Below are 18,717 nucleotides of genomic sequence, written 5' to 3'. Positions count from 1 at the left end.
GGTTACAAGCAACAAGTTACAGTCATACAGTCCTAAGTGGGAGGAAAAGGATGATAGGAATGATGAGAAAAACTAGTAGAATAGAAGTGCAGATTTAGCAAAAAGTCTGACAGTGTTGAGGGAATTATTTGTTTAGTAGAGTGATGGCGTTCGGGAAAAAGCTGTTCTTGTGTCTAGTTGTCTTGGTGTTCAGTGCTCTGTCATAATGTTTTGAGGGTAGGAGTTGAAACAGTTTATGTCCAGGATGTGAGGGGTCAGTAAATATTTTCCCCGCCCTCTTTTTGACTCGTGCAGTATAAAGGTCCTTAATCAGTCAGGCGGTAGGGAAAGCAAGTAGGATGCTTGGCTGCATAGCTAGAGGTATAACAAGCAGGAAGAGGGAGATTATGATCCCACTATATAGAATGCTGGTGAGACCACATTTGGAATACTGTGTTCAGTTCTGGAGACCTCACCTACAAAAAGATATTGACAAAATTGAACGGGTCCAAAGACGGGCTACAAGAATGGTGGAAGGTCTTAAGCATAAAACGTATCAGGAAAGACTTAATGAACTCAATTTGTATAGTCTGGAGGACAGAAGGAAAAGGGGGGACATGATCGAAACATTTAAATATATTAAAGGGTTAAATAAGGTCCAGGAGGGAAGTGTTTTTAATAGGAAAGTGAACACAAGAACAAGGGGACACAATCTGAAGTTAGTTGGGGGAAAGATCAAAAGGAACATGAGAAAATATTATTTTACTGAAAGAGTAGTAGATCCTTGGAACAAACTTCCAGCAGATGTGGTAGATAAATCCACAGTAACTGAATTTAAACATGCCTGGGATAAACATATATCCACCCTAAGATAAAATACAGAAAATAGTATAAGGGCAGACTAGATGGACCATGAGGTCTTTTTCTGCCGTCAGACTTCTATGTTTCTATGTTTCTATGTTAATGGAAAATTGTAAAAATTATAAATTATAAAAAAGGAGCTGGTGGTTTAAATACAAGGAGCTCATTATTGCCAAAAAAATTAAATTGTCAAATTATATAATTAGACTTAAAGCTTCCCAGAAACACGTGAGACAGTGAAATGGGTATAAATTTAATAAATAAAATAATATAATATATATGAGTATAATAATATAATTCATCTTTCTTTTCCTCCATAAAACTGATAATGGCTGTTATGAAATAGAAAGTTAAACTTTTATTGTATTTTTCCATTCAAATGAGGAAATATATCAATCTAACTGAACTAAAGAGTACCAAACTAGAGTGTAGGATTAATCATATAGGAATTGTTCGAGAGATGTGCATTAGGAAAAAATGGGAAGGAAGGGAAGGCATTGAGCAGATCAAAGAAGGGATATACTAAATGGGCTGTCAGGATTCCAAGTAATAGATCCATTGCAAGAAAAACTCTGAGGCAGATATTGGAAATATCATATCCGCACATATCTGGTAAAAACTGACTCTGAAAGGTCCTCAGTTTTCATGTACTTAAAAGTGAAAATTTTCCCCCAATCCCAAACAATCAGTCATATTTATTTATTTGTTTGTTTCTTTGTTTGTTTGTTTATTTATGAGATTTGTATGCCGCCCCTCTCCGTAGACTCGGGGCGGCTCACAGCAATAATAAAAACAGTGTACAATAACAAATCTAATATTTAAAAATATCTAAAACCCCATTATTTAAAAAGACATACATGCAAGCATACCATACATAAACTATATAGGCCTGGGGGAGATGTCTCAATTCCCCTATGCCTGATGATAGAAGTGGGTTTTAAGGAGTTTACGAAAGGCAAGGAGAGTGGGGGCAATCCTAATCTCCGGGGGGAGCTGGTTCCAAAGGGTCGGGCCGCCACAGAGTAGGCTCTTTCTCTGGGTCTCGCCAGATGACATTGTTTAGTCGGCGGGACCCAGAGAAGACCAACTCTGTGGGACCTGACTGGTCACTGGCACAATCAAGGCAGCATCCGCTGATCTGGTGATATCACTCCTCCTTCCTCCGGCCAGGTGTGAGAATGTCCTTGGTTCCCAAGGGAAAGTATTTTGCTTTGACTACACAACCCCAGATATCTCTAACCCTATCTCCCTATCCCACAGCTCCAAAATGGCTTCAGGGTTGACAGGGTCATGCTGTTCTGGAACATCACCAGTAGTTGGCAAGATGGAGAGAGGGAGTTAGATGATATTAGAAGTTAGGGATGTTGGTAATACAGAGAGCTAAACTTGTCTGGATTTTGTTCCTTACTGATTGGACTACTTTGCCGATGAAGAGAAGAAAAGATCAAAGTCAACGAGTTTGGTAAAAAAAGGCTGTCCTAGGGAAAGATTCAGTAGATGGATAAAAATGCCAAATCCATAAAAAAAATCTAGCTGACTGTGCAATAATAATAATGCTCAAAGCAATGATATTTTTAAAATATAAAACACTTAAAATTTTAAGTAAAAAATAAATATATTTGTTTGATTGCAGGGCATTTTCTAAATTTACTTATAACTAATTCTGACAATTGTTCAGTAGCCCTTCAAAAGGAAATGAGGCAATGAAGTGGGGTTTTTTAACAGCACTGTCTCATGAAAGATTTTTAAACAGTGGCACACAGGCTATCCAGCCCAGAGCAAAATCCTTTTTTTCCTTTCCCCGTCTAACGGCAGACTCAGGCTTTTCTTGACGACAGACCTAGGAACAGGTGCATTCAGGCATTTGAGGATACACATGAAAATAGAATTTATGATAGGCAGACAGACAGGAAAGGCAGGGGAAGACTTAAGCCTGATTTATAACTAGCTATACCCAGCCATGCGTTACTGTGGCTCAGTTTGGTTTCTTTGGTTTGCTGACTCAAAAGTTGTGTCAAAATTTCAAAGCAATTGGTGAAGAAGGTCCTGTTTTAAGCACCTGCATGTTTTACCTGTCACAGGTGTAACATTTATATAATATAGGTATATAAAAACACATCTATATTCAAATGCAACATTGTGTCAAAATTTCAAAGCAATCAGTGAAGAACTTTCAGAGATTTAAGATTTTGAACAAAGAACATTTACATTTTTATTTATAGAGATGATGTCCAGTTTTTAATTCTCAATTTTGCCCCCCACCTGGGCAGTGCTTGAAATCACTTTATTTGTGGTAGACAGATTTTTCCCTCTATTATATTCTTTTTGTAATGGAGTATGCTAATTTCAGGCTGTTTTCTTCTGATCCTTTGAAACCAGACTTCTTCTTGAGGCTGAGGCTGGGTCTCCACTCCTGATCATACTGGCCTCCTGCCACGAGATGTCCTGCCCCAAGATATCAAAGAGGAGCACTTATTTAATTTCTTGGAGCAGAGATCTCATCTCATTGCCAGGTTCCAGCAGGATGTGTCTCAGGAAGAAACCCAGGAGAAAAATGGAACAATCCTTTTGCATGAGCCATATTGATTACTATAATAATAAATTCAAAGTGTTGGTAATGACCTTTAAAGCCCTACATGGCATTGGGCCAGAATACATCTGGAACCGCCTTCTACCGCATGAATCCCAGCGGCCGATAAGGTCCCACATAGTTGGCCTTCTCCGGGTCGCATCGACCAAACAATGTCGTTTGGCGGGCCCCAGGGGAAGAGCCTTCTCTGTGGCGGCCCTGGCCCTCTGGAATCAGCTCCCCCCAGAGATTAGAACAGCCCCCACCCTCCTTGTCTTTCGCAAACTTCTTAAGACCCACCTTTGTCGCCAGGCATTGGGGAGTTAAGTTATTATTTCCCCCTAGGCCATTACAAGTTATGCATGGGATGTTTGTGTGTATGTTTGGTTTTTTATAATAAGGGTTTTTAGTTGTTTTATTAAATTGGATTGTTATATGTTGTTTTACCATTGTTGTTAGCCGCCCCGAGTCTGCGGAGAGGGGCGGCATACAAATCCAATAAATAAGTAAGTAAGTAAGTAAGTAAGTAAGTAAGTAAATAAATAAATAAATAAATAAATAAATAAATAAATAGTTTGCTTTCAAATTTAGCCATTTTAATTTAATACATTGATGGAAACTTTAGTGAAGTCAAAATATTAATAATAGTAGTTGGCATTAAGATAACAACTAGTGTTAATGCTGTCTCAGATAAAATGAGCATTATTAATATAGTCTAATAGTTAAGAATACAGTGTGCAAATTAAAGGAATTTGTGCTAAAACAACACAGAGAAGCTATGTAGATTCATTCTCTGTCTCTCTCTCTATCTCTTTCTTTCTTTCTTTCTTTCTTTCTTTCTCTCTCCCTCCCTCCTTCCCTCCCACCTTGAATCATTTCTTAAAAGTGTTTCTGGAGACCAAATCTCTGTCTATTTGTTTAAACAAAATTCTCTTTCTGTGTAATCACTTTCATGTAGTAATTGTACAGGGAAAGAATATTTTTAGAAACTTGTATGAAGACGGTCCATTATGTGTTTCCTGATATTATCTAAACTAAGGATGGGTAATAATCAGATTGTATTCTCCTGCACTGCATATGTTCGACCAGTCTCACCCACCAGAAATTGGCAGCAAAATTATAGCATTTCAATAACACCTTTTTAATTGATACTCTATGTATTCCAAATTAAGACTGGAAATGGAGACAAACCACTCCCATTCTTACTCTTAAATCCATATCCCAATTCTCTGTAAGAAGGGGTGTTTTGGGGGGTTTTGAGCCAATTTCAGATGATTTTCCATGGTTTGGAAAGATTTAAGGATCAGGATGGCAGCTGAGAGCCTATGAGAGGTAAACAGCTTCTTTTTCTGTTTTTAACCATTTATTCGGCCCAAAGCACAAAAAGCTGTCTAAAATGAACGCAGAAAATGGAGGGTTAAAGGTAGGGATTGGAACAGTTTGTTTCGCAGCGGTCTCCTATTCCCATTCTACCCTTCAACCATTTAAAACATATAAACTCTCTTGGGTGGGGGATGCTTGTGTGTTAGCAGATATAGCTCCACATGCCACTTGTGGTACCCTTGCCATAGGTTCGCCATCACTGGCCTATAGAATCCTTTCTAAACCTTTTCCCATAAAGAAGTTTTTGTCTGCTTCTAAACCTTCTGACACGGGCATCTAATAGGGGCTCTGTTCCTCCATGTCCTCATCCCCCTCTGTGTCAAACGTAACCATCAATGAGGTTTCTACAGTCTCTAGAGGTTCCTCAATTTCTAGCTCTCTCTCACTCTGACTCTTTGATTCAGCTGGCAAGAATTCTGACCTAGGGTACCAAGATGGGCCTGGTTCATCTTCTTCAGAATCTGTCACTAACAGACCCGGTTGTGGACCACTCACAACAGAAACTACACATAGAGTTGTCTAATGTTGGACAACGTTTATATTTATAAACTCTATTTATTTATTTATTTATTCATTCATTCATTCATTCATTCATTCATTCATTCATTCAATTTTTATGCCGCCCTTCTCCTTAGACTCAGGGCTGCTTACAACATGTTAGCAATAGCACTTTTTAACAGAGCCAGCATATTGCCCCCACAATCCGGGTCCTCATTTTACCCACCTCAGAAGGGTGGAAGGCTGAGTCAACCTTGATAATAAACCTCTATATAACCACTGTCAAATTGGGTTATGAAAAATACTAAACATTTGTACTATACAATAATAAAGTTGATGCTTTACTTAATGTCTTTCATTCAACTAAGTCTTGTGAATTGAAAGACTTTAGTAACCTAACTAGGCATTTAATGGGATAAAAAATAGCACTAGATATTTAGACTTATATACTGTTTCACAGTTCTTTACAGCCCCCTCTAAGCAGTTTATAGAATCAGCATATTGTCCCCAACAATCTGGGTCCTCGTTTTACTGACCTCAGAAAGATGGAAGGCTAAATCAATGTTTAGCTAGTGAGAATTGAACTATTGACAATTGGCAGTCAGCAGAATTATCCTGCAATACTGCATTCTACAGCTCTAATGAATGATCTAAATGCCTAACAAATGCCAATAAACTACCTAAATATATAACAAATATTGCTTTAAAATATTGTTGTAACTTGTTGACGGGGAACTCATCAGATTTGCAGATGACACTAAGTTGGCAGAAGTAGTCAATACTTCAGAAGATAGGTTCAAGACACAGAAGAATTTGACAGTTTGGAACACTGGACCCTATCTAACAAAATAAAATTCAATTGGGAGAAAAATAAGGTTCTACATTTAGGAAAGAAAAACCAAATGAACAAATATAGAATAGGTGGTACCAAGCTCAATAGTGGTAATTGTGAGAGGGATCTTTGAGTCCTAGTGGACAATCACTTAAATATGAGCCAGGACTATTCTGCAACTGCCAAAATAGCCAACACAGTTCTAAGCTGCATTAACAGAGGGATAAAATCAAATTCTCATGAAGTATTAGTATCACTCTGAATCACTGCATCAAGTTTGGGTTGCCACAACATTAAAAAAATGTTGAGATTCTGGAAGGCAGAGAAGAGCAACAAAGATTATTAGGGGAGCGGAAGATAAAGTACTATATGTTGAACAGTTGTGGGAATTGGATATGTTTAGTGAAAAGGATAGTCTAGTGAAAAGAAGTACCAGAGAGGGTGGTTGTGGTTAGCTCTGGCCCAGCTCCTGCCCCAAGGAACGTGCAGGTGGATGTGGGGGAAACATCCACATGCCGCAGGCCTGTTTTGCTCCCGGTGGAATCTGCCGACGAAGCCTCCTCTGACCAAGGAAGCATGAGTGACAGGGAAGAGGGAAGTTTGGCAGACAGCCCAGGAGGAGATCAGTCATCTGTATCATCCCTGGATTCTGAACAAGAATTAATGACACATCCACGCATGCATAGAGTAATGCATAGGAGACAACAACTGAAGGATTATTACAAGAGAAAATGAAGCCACCTGTGGTTGGGTGGGGCTGCTGTAATTAGTGCTACAGATAAAAGTGCAGCCTGGTGTTTTAGCCTCATGGCAGTTTATCTGCTTCATTGTTTCGTCAAGATCGTGGTTTTTGTGCTGTTCAAGATTGTGTATGGACTCTCTGGACTTTAGAATTAGATTCAGTTTCCCAGTTATTAGGTGAGCAATTGGATTGCATTTAACCTGTGCCTTGTGTGTACCAGAAAATCCCTTTGACATTTAAAAAGGGAGCTGTTTCTGTTTTTCTGTTTATAAAAACTTTTGGGTTTTCCTTTTATCGTGTGGTGTGTGTCTTCCTGGACTAATTACCCTGTAATTACAGGCGGTTGAAACACGCCGGCAGAACAGAGGGGAGAATATATGATAGTGTTCCAATATTTGAGGGGGCAGCCCCAAATAGGTCAACAATTGGTGGGCTCCACTTACCTTCCCTACCAGTTTGCATCACATTTGCTTGGAAAATAACCCTCTGTGTATGCTCAGAAGCCCTTGTGCAGCTGCTTTCAAGAAGTGGCAGCTGGAGAATTGGTTCAGGGGCATGGCCAGTCAGCAATCGCTACTGGTTTGGTGGGCAGGGGCAAATTTTCACCACCGGTTTAGGCAAAAAGGTCCAATCCAGCATCAATCTATCACTGTAGGTCAATCTATTTTCCAAGGCACCAGAAGGCAAGACAAGAAGCAATGGTTGGAAATTAACCAAGGAGAAAAGCAACCTAAAACTAAGGAGAAATTTCCTGACCATGAGAACAATTATGGTAGTCAGTGGAATGACTTTCCTCCACGCATTGTGGGTATCAGTAATTCAAAACAATGAACATAGTACATACTTTCTCTTTCTATTTTCTGCACAATTTCCTTGTGAGATGGCTTGGGCTGAGAGAGAGTAATTGGCCCAAAGTCACTAAGACAGCTTTATTTCTCTTTCTATTTATTGCTGTGAGCCACCTGGGATCATATATCTGACATGTGACAATATAGGTTTTGTAAATAAAATAAATAAAATATTTCTGATTTTAACTAATGTTTCAATTATCTAGGAAGGTGGAATATAAAATATGCATTGCAGCAGAGGTGGAGTAACCACACGGACACAAAGAGTTGGATTTAAAATGGGTCATTTTTATTAATTAAATTTGCATAATTTATTCAATAAATTGGTATAAATTTAAATATAACCCTAACAAGGACCTGCAGGGTCAAACAATTGCTTCTGGGGTGGAAAATGATGTCAGAAAAACTTCCGGGGCAACTTATGGGCGTAGCTCCATGCTGATCCAGGTGAAGGGCCCCGCCCTCACCTGGATCTCTGCCATGCACCTGCATGTAGGAGGTCTCGCCGTCTAACCCCTACAAGGGGAAAGAAATGGGCGGGACCCAAAGACAGGTTCCCCCCAATTGCTCAGGTCGTTAGCACCATTAGCCTTTGGAGAGAACCTGTCAATCATCCCCAAAGATGCCCAACGGAGAACACGCAGTGTCCGCCCCTAACCTGCCTACCCAAATGACCAGAGGTAAGCCAATTAGCCTAAACAGGGGGCGAAGCACCCCCTAACTGCATATCTGTCACCGCAGCGTGGAATAGGCGAAAAAACGGTCGCAGAAAATACCGAGACCGCCAAAAATTCCTATTCGTCCCCCTAAGGGCGACCCACAGTGGCACACTGAAAGATAGGGAGGGCGGGTGGGTGTTCGCTCTGTCGTCGTCGGGGCGAAAAGGAGAACCCAAGCCTGCACAGCCCTTTTTATAGAGTTGGCAGGCTCCGCCCCTAACGACGTCATCGGCTATGACCAATGCTTCTGGAAATGGCCAAGATCTCGCAAAATCTCGTGAGATCTCGGCCCCAAGATGGCGGCTACACCGGAGGGCCGTATCTCCCTGGCCCTGGAGCAAATCCGGGCTGGGGAGTGAAGCACCGGCCAGGCATTTTATAAACTATTTGCTTTAAAAGTTGGGTATCCAATCATAACTCAAACATGAATAGCAACATCTTTTTTCTGCCATAATTCTATGACATTGCCTTCATCTTCTGCCCAGCCCATATGTGAGACGGTTCTTAGGTCTTCTAATGTTAAAACAGAAACTTGCTCCTTATGTCAACATTATTTAAGGACAATCTGATGGTGGGTAAAATCAAACTTGAATAAGGCATAGTACATGAGGTCCATCAAGTTTAAGCCTTCTGCATTTTAATTCTCATGAAAGCATGTGAGCCAATGAAATAATAAGCTGTTTTAGAAAACGATGTGAACAATTTTGCTTATTCAGGGCAATTGAACTAAATATGTAGTTCTGTTTAAAGGATTATGGCTTACAGCAACAAGATGCTGTCATTTTTGTTACCACGTGCCAAGCCAATTTATTTCTGCATTATTTCTTCATCTGATGTAGGCAAAGCCAATGCTACTCAATGCATTTAAATTCCACATTCGGTTTGTTAGTGTTACTTTGGCTAAAACATTATAGTTAATTTGCATAGAATAAATATAATGTCATGACTGAATTGTTTTTGGTAACTGACCAAAGAGCAACTATGAGATTTGAAAAGCCAGATCTTTTTCATGGATTGCAAAGATACAAAACAGGCATGATCAACAAAATGTTGGGGACGGGGATGAATAGATGATGCTGGATTCTTGCTAGCTTCAGTTAAACACCAAAGAGCTAGGAAAAGATGGCACCAAAAGGTACTCTGACTCAGTTCTGCTCTGCATTAGCCAGTTTGAATTTTTAAGTCTAAATCTATTCAACATTTTTTAGTATTCAGTAGCTAGCAATGCCTGAGTCATCATATACATTTGTCTGCAATGCACCTCCTTTGATTGATACAACACCATCTTGGCAAGAAATTGTTAGTAAGGTGGAGGAACCCAATCATCTATGTGAAGATGTTTCTTCAATCACCTTGGCAAAAATATTTTTGAATAAGAATTAAAAAGGAAGCAACCTGTAGAGAGGCAACATTTCTCCTTGATAAATGCTTTGGGACCAAATTCATAAATTGCTAAAAGACGTTTGTCAGCAGTTGGGTTTTCTTTAGGGATAAAGATATAAAGCTTATATAACATATAATATAAACATCACATTGAGACTGAAACAGGCATTGCAACATTTTTCTCACAGTGTATGCATGACATCATTGTTGCACTACTTGGAAGAAGTCTGACAGAAATTATAATGGTTTCAAGGAGAGCGAGTTGGGTCTAAGTCATCAGGCTAAAAAACGGAAGATTATGAGTTCTATTCCCACTTTAGACGTAAGGTCAGCTAGTCAAATTCTCCCAGCCATAGGAAAAGGGCAATGGCAAACCACTTCTGAAAAACCTTGCCAAAAAATGCAGGGACTTGTTCAGACAGTCTTTGAGAAACATATATTTTTTAATGTACAAGAGCCTTTTAAAGAATTTAAAATCACAGTCTAATAGCTTATGATATATTGATGGATCAAAAATATCCATAGTATTTTAGGATCTCATTACAATCCTCAGGATATGGATAGTGTTCTTTGTTCTTTGAGATTACCCAGAGGTTTTTAGACAGTCAATATGACCAATTCAAAGAAGAGAAAATTGTTTGAGATGATTTAATGCCTTAACATTTAGCAGCATAAAATTAAGAATAAACCACAGGCAAGGTTGTTGCTGTTTTCATATTATGCATTTTCTGGAAACAAATTTCAGTTAGCCGTTCTTGCTTGCTTATTCATTCATTCATTCAATTTGTGTTACCACACATCTCAAATTCGTGACTCTGGGCAGTTCATGTAATTAAAACAAACACAAAGAACAATAAACAAAATGCAGATAACAGTAAAAACAAAAATAACCCAATTAAACCAAATTGAAACCACTATCCCCATTAAAACCCCATAAAAATCAAATGGGCTACACTCTACAATAATGCAAAACATATGAAATGTGCTTTCTGATTTAGTTTTAATCTGGAATCAGCTATCAGAGAGCATCAAAGAGACAAGTGTATTTATATGAACAGTTTTTCACCCGCACAACCACATGACTCTGGGGAAAGGGGGAAGAAAAGAGGAAGTTTTCATCATTCTATTTTTTCTTTCTCGTTCATTCTTCAGACATCTGAGAATAGATTAGAATCATCATATCACAGTGGAAGAGGGCTTGTTAAAACTGGGAAAGGTCTATCCTAAGTAATCTAAATCAAGGATCTCTATCCACACATACACACGATATCCAGGTAGCACATAAAACCATGACTCCTAGTCTGTGGGGGGAAAATTTCCTCTACAGAATTGATTCTTGGCACCCAAAATGTTGGAGGTTCCTGTTGTAAGTAACCTTTTCACCAGCATCCTTTGTTTTTTTAATATGAAATAGGCCTTTGGTTCTGGAAATAACTTGATAAATACAGTATATATAATTGACAGCAAACAACTTGCTAAATATAATCATTCAATTCACTGAAAAAAATCCTTACAAAGAGCATCCTGGATATCCATGGGTCTAAACATACATAGCTTTAGCTGGGGTTTTTTCCATCTCTTTATTTGTACTCAAGAATTGGGTTTTACATAAATATATATATAGAGAGAGACTCTGCATATATTTAAATACTTTAAATTTTAAATTATTATTATTATTATTTATTATTATTATTATTTATTAGATTTGTATGCCGCCCCTCTCCGAAGACTTGGGGCGGCTAAATGCGTATTTCTATTTTGTGAATCAGTTTAATAGTCACATTTTCCAGAAAGTTTTATTCAATCTTTAGACTTATACATTTTTTCTTTACATCTTATTTTTTAAAATCTGTGTATGTATTAATTCTATAATCTAACCACTTCCTATATAAATATTATTGCTATTTTTGCCTTGTGAGCAAGTCTTGTTGCATTTCACATTATTTTTTGGTTTATTTTTTCCTTCTAGTCAAGCAGTTTTCTATTCTTCTCTATAGAATTACTCTGTATGACTACCAAGCCATGTGTAAAACAACCAAAGAGAGTAGCGATAGTGCCCACACCTTATTGGATGTAAGTATTCTTCTACTGCTTGTTATTATATTGTCCTTCATTTCTAATCCTATATTCCTTATCAAAATATCAACAACCTTTATTCCTAGTGTGTTTATGGTGGCCAAAAAAACATTATGGTAATTTTTTAAACTGTTGGTTTACATTAATGTTGAAGACCTTTCAACATGTTTGTCCCTACTGTAAGCTTGCATCCTGTATTTGTAATTTGTCTATAAATACATAACTTTGTATAAGTACTGTTAGCATTTCATATATTGTGTGATTACACTTCCTAGAACAGTGATGGTGAACCTTTTTTTCCTTAGGTGCCGAAAGTGGGCGTGTGCATGCTATGCCATAATTCAATGCCCCCTGCCTGCTCTGCCCCCCTGCGCAGAAGCAGGCATCCCCCCCCTTGCTGCCCTGACTTTCCTGACTTCTGGTGGTTATGATAGGACTATTATTTGCCCTCCCCAGGTTCCAAAGGCAATTAGACAATGTCGTTTGGCAGGGCCTAGGAGAAGAGCCTTCTCTGTGGGGGCCCCGGCCCTCTGGAATCAGCTCCCCCAGAGATTTAAACTGGCCCCCACCCTCCTCACCTTCCACAACAGTCTAAAGACTTTTTCATGCTGCCAGGCATGGAGCTATTAGACTGTAGCTCCCTGGCCAACGAATGTTATTTATGTCTGTGGTTTGAGTGGGAATGCCTGATTTTTAACATTATTGGGATTTTAGATTAGATTAATTGATTGGATTAGGACATTGTAATGTATTGTTTTATTTTTATATGTGGTAAGCCACCCCGAGTCCTCAGAGAGGGACGGCATATAAATCCAATAAATAAATAATAAATAAATAATTTATAATAAAATAAAGTAGTGGCTTAACTCTAACTTTCAAGCATTCTAATCAGGAGTTTGTGATAAGAGACATGGTTGATATAAAATGAAAAATCACTACCATGAATAGTAAGATGCACATACATAAATTCACCAAGCGAGGGAGAGAGGGAGAAAAGGAAGGAAGGACGGAAGGAAGGATTTATGTAATTTTAGCTCCATGTCGTTCTTGCAATGTTTGATTGATATACTGTTAGATAAACTCTTAGTGCGATTCAAGATATTTGTTCAAGCATTCACTAAATGTTTCTTAAATTTTCTAGTAATGAACAAATGAATTTACAATATGAGTTATGTCTCGGAGAAGGGTGGCATACAAATCTAATAAATTATTATTACTATTATTATTATTATTATTATTATTATTATTATTACTATTATTATATTTAAAATTAAATATCTGATCTATAGAGGTTTTTGAAACTTTCTAATAATTCTTGAGGTGATATCATGTCTGTCCTTATTTATTGTTATTTTGAGCATTATGATTTTGGGATGATATGAGAAGATGCTGTAAATCAATGATGGGGCAATAGTTATATAATAACTATATTGAACTATATATATAACTATTATTAGAGAATAAATTAGTCTGGGAAGTGATAGAACTGAAAAATTCAAGCAACATGTTATTATTTTTGCCAGTAGTTATATCACACATAAACATCACAATAATAGCTGTGCTAAACTCATAGTATTTTATTCATTTGTAGAAATATTAATTTATTTAAAGCACGATGTACATCTGTCACTTAATATATAAATATTATACATTTGATTTAATTTGTTTATCTTTAGCCTTACAAAGCTTTCTTTGCCGCAGTCAAATGGATTGTGACTGAACTTGTCTTGTAAGTAAAACTTGTTCTGATTTGAAGATCATACTTTTCCATCTTTCATTCTTCTTGTTGCACCACTTGAGTAATTTATGTACACTTTCAAATCCTTAGTGTATAATTTTAGCAGTTTAAAAAGAACTTAAATCCTTATGGATTTTACAGTAATCATTTCCAAAATATAAACTAATAATGCAATTCAATACATGCCTACTCAAAAGTAGAATCCCATTATTTTCAGTGGCGCTAACTCCTAGGTAATTCAAATATACGATTGTAGCCTAAATTTATTACTGTGGTTGTACTTAGTTGTGATATAAATATTTGGCTGATTCCAGTTCTACTTGGGTGGGCTACTAATGTGTGTATTTTCTCAAAGGATCTTCTGTTGTTCTCTAATTTCTTAAATGATTGCAGCCTATGATTGGCATATTTGAAGTTCATGCAAGATCTGGTGGTGTTTTCTACATGATATAGAGCTCCTGTCAATTCATAATAGTCTTGAATTAAAAATGAATTATACACTTGAGTGGTAATTTCTTTTGAGTAACTGGGCCACAGCAGTAAAGCACCAAGGAGATGTTTGGTGGAGAGTACAAATGGCAGGAGACATTGAACAATCTGTAACTGACCAGGCTTATTACTTTATAGATATTCAAGACATAGATTTAAATGACATTTTTCATAGTGGGTGGAAGAGAAAGTGTGTGTTTGATTTATTGCAAACTGAATCTGCAAAATTCAAAATAAAATTTAACCTTGATGATGACTGTACAAAACAATATAGGTATTACAGGGTAAAAAGTTCAGAAAATGTATTGCTTCTCAACTGATAATTGTTTTTCCTTTCAATCTGAACATTTAAAATGATTTTGGCCTTCATATAAATATGACTGGAAGCTGACAAATTTTCATGGGAAAATTGTATTTTTGTATGAGAAGGTTTTATCATTTGCTGATAAAATCAGAAATAATAGTTTAATGTTTACGAGCCTATTGTAGGAATTTGAGATTTTGAGTGCCCAAGGTTGAATGTATGCATCATGGATAAATTTTAATTCCAAATCAAAATGTTTTCTCTACTGGAAAAATAGCTACTGCAACTTGTCATGCACTGGAAAGTACAATAAGGTATTTTTAAAATAAAATTATTGGCTACAGAACAGTCTGGCAGCAATACTAATTTCAACAGAATTTGAAGTTATAAAATGAATTCAGTTGGAGAAAATGTTCAGCTATAACAGACTATAGCTCATCATGAGCTTAGGTTGATGTCTGTTTTTGAACATGCTGGGAAAAAAAGTATTACTGACAGTCAATGATATGAACATACCAGATGTAATCAAATGATATATTTTTGTGGCTTAGGTTTCTGGTGGAATTTAATCTATGCAATTGGTGGCATTCAGATCTTATAGCAAAGGGTAAGAATAATTTATATTTCTAGATATATTAACACCTGTGTTATTTGGTTTCAAAAGAAGTCAATATTCCACAAAGGTTTTCCCAGGGTTACATGCAAAAAAGAATTAATTAATTAAATAATTAAAGTTGGACAGTTTAACATTTTTTTTTATCATAGAGATCTTTTCTAACACCACCTTAGTGATGTGATCATTACTGCATTGTGTTTATTTTTTGTTCAAACACTGGGATTGCAGTAAACCAACAAGTTTCTTGGAGATGATATGAAGCTTCTGACATTGCCAGAAAAGCATGGGAGAGGCAGAATTACAGTAGTCTTGCAAGAATTAATCCCAGTGCAAAAGTCTGTATTTCCACCCAGACTTTTTCCACTCCTGTGTAAATCCTATGCACCCAATAAATACATAATATGGGGAGAATTTGTGAAAGGAAAAAAATGAATTATTTCTCCCTAGTGGTGGGCTTGTCCAATACAAGGAGCAAATTAAGTACATCCATTGGTTTTTGTGGTTTAGGTTTCTGGTGGAATTTAATGTGTGCAATTGGTGACATTCGGGCTACAAGAATGGTGGAAGGTCTTAAGCATAAAATGTATCAGGAAAGACTTCATGAACTCAATCTGTATAGTCTGGAGGACAGAAGGAAAAGGGGGGACATGATCGAAACATTTAAATATATTAAAGGGTTAAATAAGGTCCAGGAGGGAAGTGTTTTTAATAGGAAAGTGAACACAAGAACAAGGGGACACAATCTGAAGTTAGTTGGGGGAAAGATCAAAAGCAACATGAGAAAATATTATTTTACTGAAAGAGTAGTAGATCCTTGGAACAAACTTCCAGCAGACGTGGTAGATAAATCCACATTAACTGAATTTAAACATGCCTGGGATAAACATATATCCATCCTAAGATAAAATACAGAAAATAGTATAAGGGCAGACTAGATGGACCATGAGGTCTTTTTCTGCCATCAGACTTCTATGTTTCTATGTTTCATTCATAGGTACAGTAAGTGGCTAATATGGCTTTCGGATAGAGCAGTCTTTTATGGCACACTGTACTGAAAAAGAAATAATCTTGGTAGCTTGTCAAGCAACCCAAGACATAATCCGCTCATTCCCCAGAGCCACTTGGTTGAGATAGATAATTATAGGAATTAATTAATTTTTGTAAAAAAAAAATCCTATGTAACCACGGTAATGTTCTTGTATGATTTACTGATCTTAAGGAAGAAGGAAAGGAAGCATTCCTAAGAGCCAGCTGAAATTTTGCTCCCCTAGTGCTTGAGATTTAAATCATTTGCAATATACAAAATATATGGGGAGCCAATTTGGTGTATTGATTAAGGCAGTGTTTTTCAACCAGTGTGCCGTGGCACACTAGTGTGCCATGAGACATGGTCAGGTGTGCCGCGAAGCTCAGAGAGAGAAAGAAAACAAGAGAAAGAAAGAGCAAGAGAGAGAGAGAAAATGAGAGAAAGAAAGCAAGAGAGAGAAAGAAAGAAAGCAGAGAGAAAGAACAAGAGAGAGAGAAAGCAAGAGAGAGAAAGACATAGAGGGAAGTAGGGAAGGAGAGAGAGCAGAAAAGAGGAAAGAAGGAAGAGAGAAAGAAAGAAAGGGCTGGAGAGAGAAAAAAGAGGGAGAGAGAAATAGAGTGAAAGGGAGGAAGACAGAATTTTTTTGTCCAAACTTTTTTTAGCCGCCCCCCCCATGTGCCCCATGGTTTTGTAAATGTAAAAAATGTGCCGCTGCTCAAAAAAGGTTGAAAATCACTGGATTAAGGCATCAGACTAGGAACCTATGAGTTCTAGTTCCACACTAGGTACAATGCCAGCTGGGTAACCTTGTGCCAGCCTATCTCTCCCCACCACTCTCCCTCCCTCCCTTCCCCCTCCCTCTCTCCTTACTCCACCTAAGACTAGCAGGCAATGGCCACTCAATCACCTCTGAGATCTTGTCAAGAAAATAGCATCTTTATTTCACTATTGCAAATTATACTCTCTCACATTGTCCAGTGAAATGGTTTGCTATCCAAAGCTTTTTGTTTTGGAAGAATTAGAAATAAATATGTGTTGCGGCTGTATAATTAACTTGCATCATTCTTTTCTTAAGGACACAGGTTTGCCATTACCTCAGTAGACAACAATACTGCCTTTTAGAATTTACTTTACACTGGAAGCTGAGCACATAATTACACACGTCACCTGCTCCCTTTTGTTAATTACTAGGAGGCTGCAAAGCACCCTCTCATCCTGATCACAAAAAAGGCATCGTTTTAATGCAGTTGATATTTATAGTTGATTGCATGAGCTAGCAGTCATAGGAGAGATGATTACCAGCACAGATCCAAAAAACTAGAGAGCAAAATATTTTATCCCATTCTAATAAGATTTTTGAAATCAGCAGATAATATGCCTTGAATCTTTTCTTTTTCTTTTTTTGGCTGGGTTGGAGGAGGATGGTAATTCCTGAATATATCTTGCAAAATGGAAATAAAGTATTCATAGTTATTTGCATCCTATTTTTACTTTGAAAAATTCAGTAAAGAATTCGTGGCATTTGTTAACCTCATAGGATCATAGGAATCCCAGATATTATTTCAATAATTCTGTGGCATCATGTAGTCCTTATCACTACACAAATAGACACACTTTGCAGACATGGATGTATGCTGGTTTTAAAGAATACCTAAATAAAACTTGAGGATTTTCTTTTAATTTTTCACCTTGACTTCAACTAAAAGAAATTCATATTTAATATAGATCCACCGCAGTTTGTAAATGTTAAAAACTGGTTAACATCAACCTTTATCATTGATTTTCATGACAAAATTGTCATAATTGGTCATCAGTATTTTAAATAATAGCTAACTAGGTGAGGGACATGGCAGCAGATGGAAGATTTGCATACTCCTTAGCCTTGTAATGTATACCAAAATAAGAATAATGACAATATATTATAAATTACTGGGTATCAAAACAACACACATTTAAACTATTAATATTAAAATAACCAGATAAAATGGTGGGCAAAATGCAAAAATGTGGATTCGCCGATACAATGAGGATAACCCAAAGAACAACAATAAGGAGAATATTTAAAATAATAGATTTAAAGCTTGTCCAAACAGGTTTAAGATAGGGAGAGGTAAGGCTAAGTAACTTTAAAACTTTGCCTTTTCAAAACAGTATTGAGTAAACTATGAAGTTGTATTGCAAATACAAAGTACGGTATTAATACCATACTTGCCAGTAGAATGAATGTTACTAAACTGAGAACAGTACTGCCATAATTTCCCATGGCTAACTAGGTTGTTTTTTTTTAAGAGTAAGGATGGGACTGGCTATGAAATACCCTTCACTTCCACTAAGTACATCTATATTGTTGCTGATATGTTCACAAATGTTAAATTTACTCACGTACGCAGTTAACCACCAAATCATTATCCCATGTCTTTCTTATGGCAAAACTATTATTAAAGCTGTACACATAAGAACATCCTTTAATACATTGTGTCTTCTTATAAATGTCTTCTTTAATTATAAAATAAATTTTATGCATTACCAGCATAAATCACAGGGTGGCAGGAGCACTATAATGATTTCACAAGGTCCAAAACATTGATACAGTATCTTACACGGAAGAACTGTAAATGAAGTTATTATCAAAACCTTTCAGTCTCTCTTATTT

At 37.0% G+C, this 18,717-nt stretch overlaps 1 protein-coding gene across 1 annotated transcript in view; it reads left to right on the top strand.

The window, feature by feature from the left end:
• CACNA2D3 (calcium voltage-gated channel auxiliary subunit alpha2delta 3) overlaps positions 1-18,717 on the top strand; it is a 700,147-nt gene that overhangs the window by 653,738 nt on the left and 27,692 nt on the right. The window contains exons 31-33 of the mRNA XM_070738505.1: positions 11,812-11,887; positions 13,567-13,619; positions 14,973-15,028. Of these exons, the coding sequence (XP_070594606.1) occupies positions 11,812-11,887; positions 13,567-13,619; positions 14,973-15,028 (185 nt within the window). The remainder of the gene's footprint in view (positions 1-11,811; positions 11,888-13,566; positions 13,620-14,972; positions 15,029-18,717) is intronic.

Source organism: Erythrolamprus reginae, chromosome 2 (genome assembly GCF_031021105.1).
Source record: "Erythrolamprus reginae isolate rEryReg1 chromosome 2, rEryReg1.hap1, whole genome shotgun sequence".
NCBI classification, from domain to species: domain Eukaryota; kingdom Metazoa; phylum Chordata; class Lepidosauria; order Squamata; family Dipsadidae; genus Erythrolamprus; species Erythrolamprus reginae.
The sequence above is the reverse complement of the archived record's forward strand: the minus strand, read 5'-3'. Positions and strand labels throughout refer to the sequence as shown.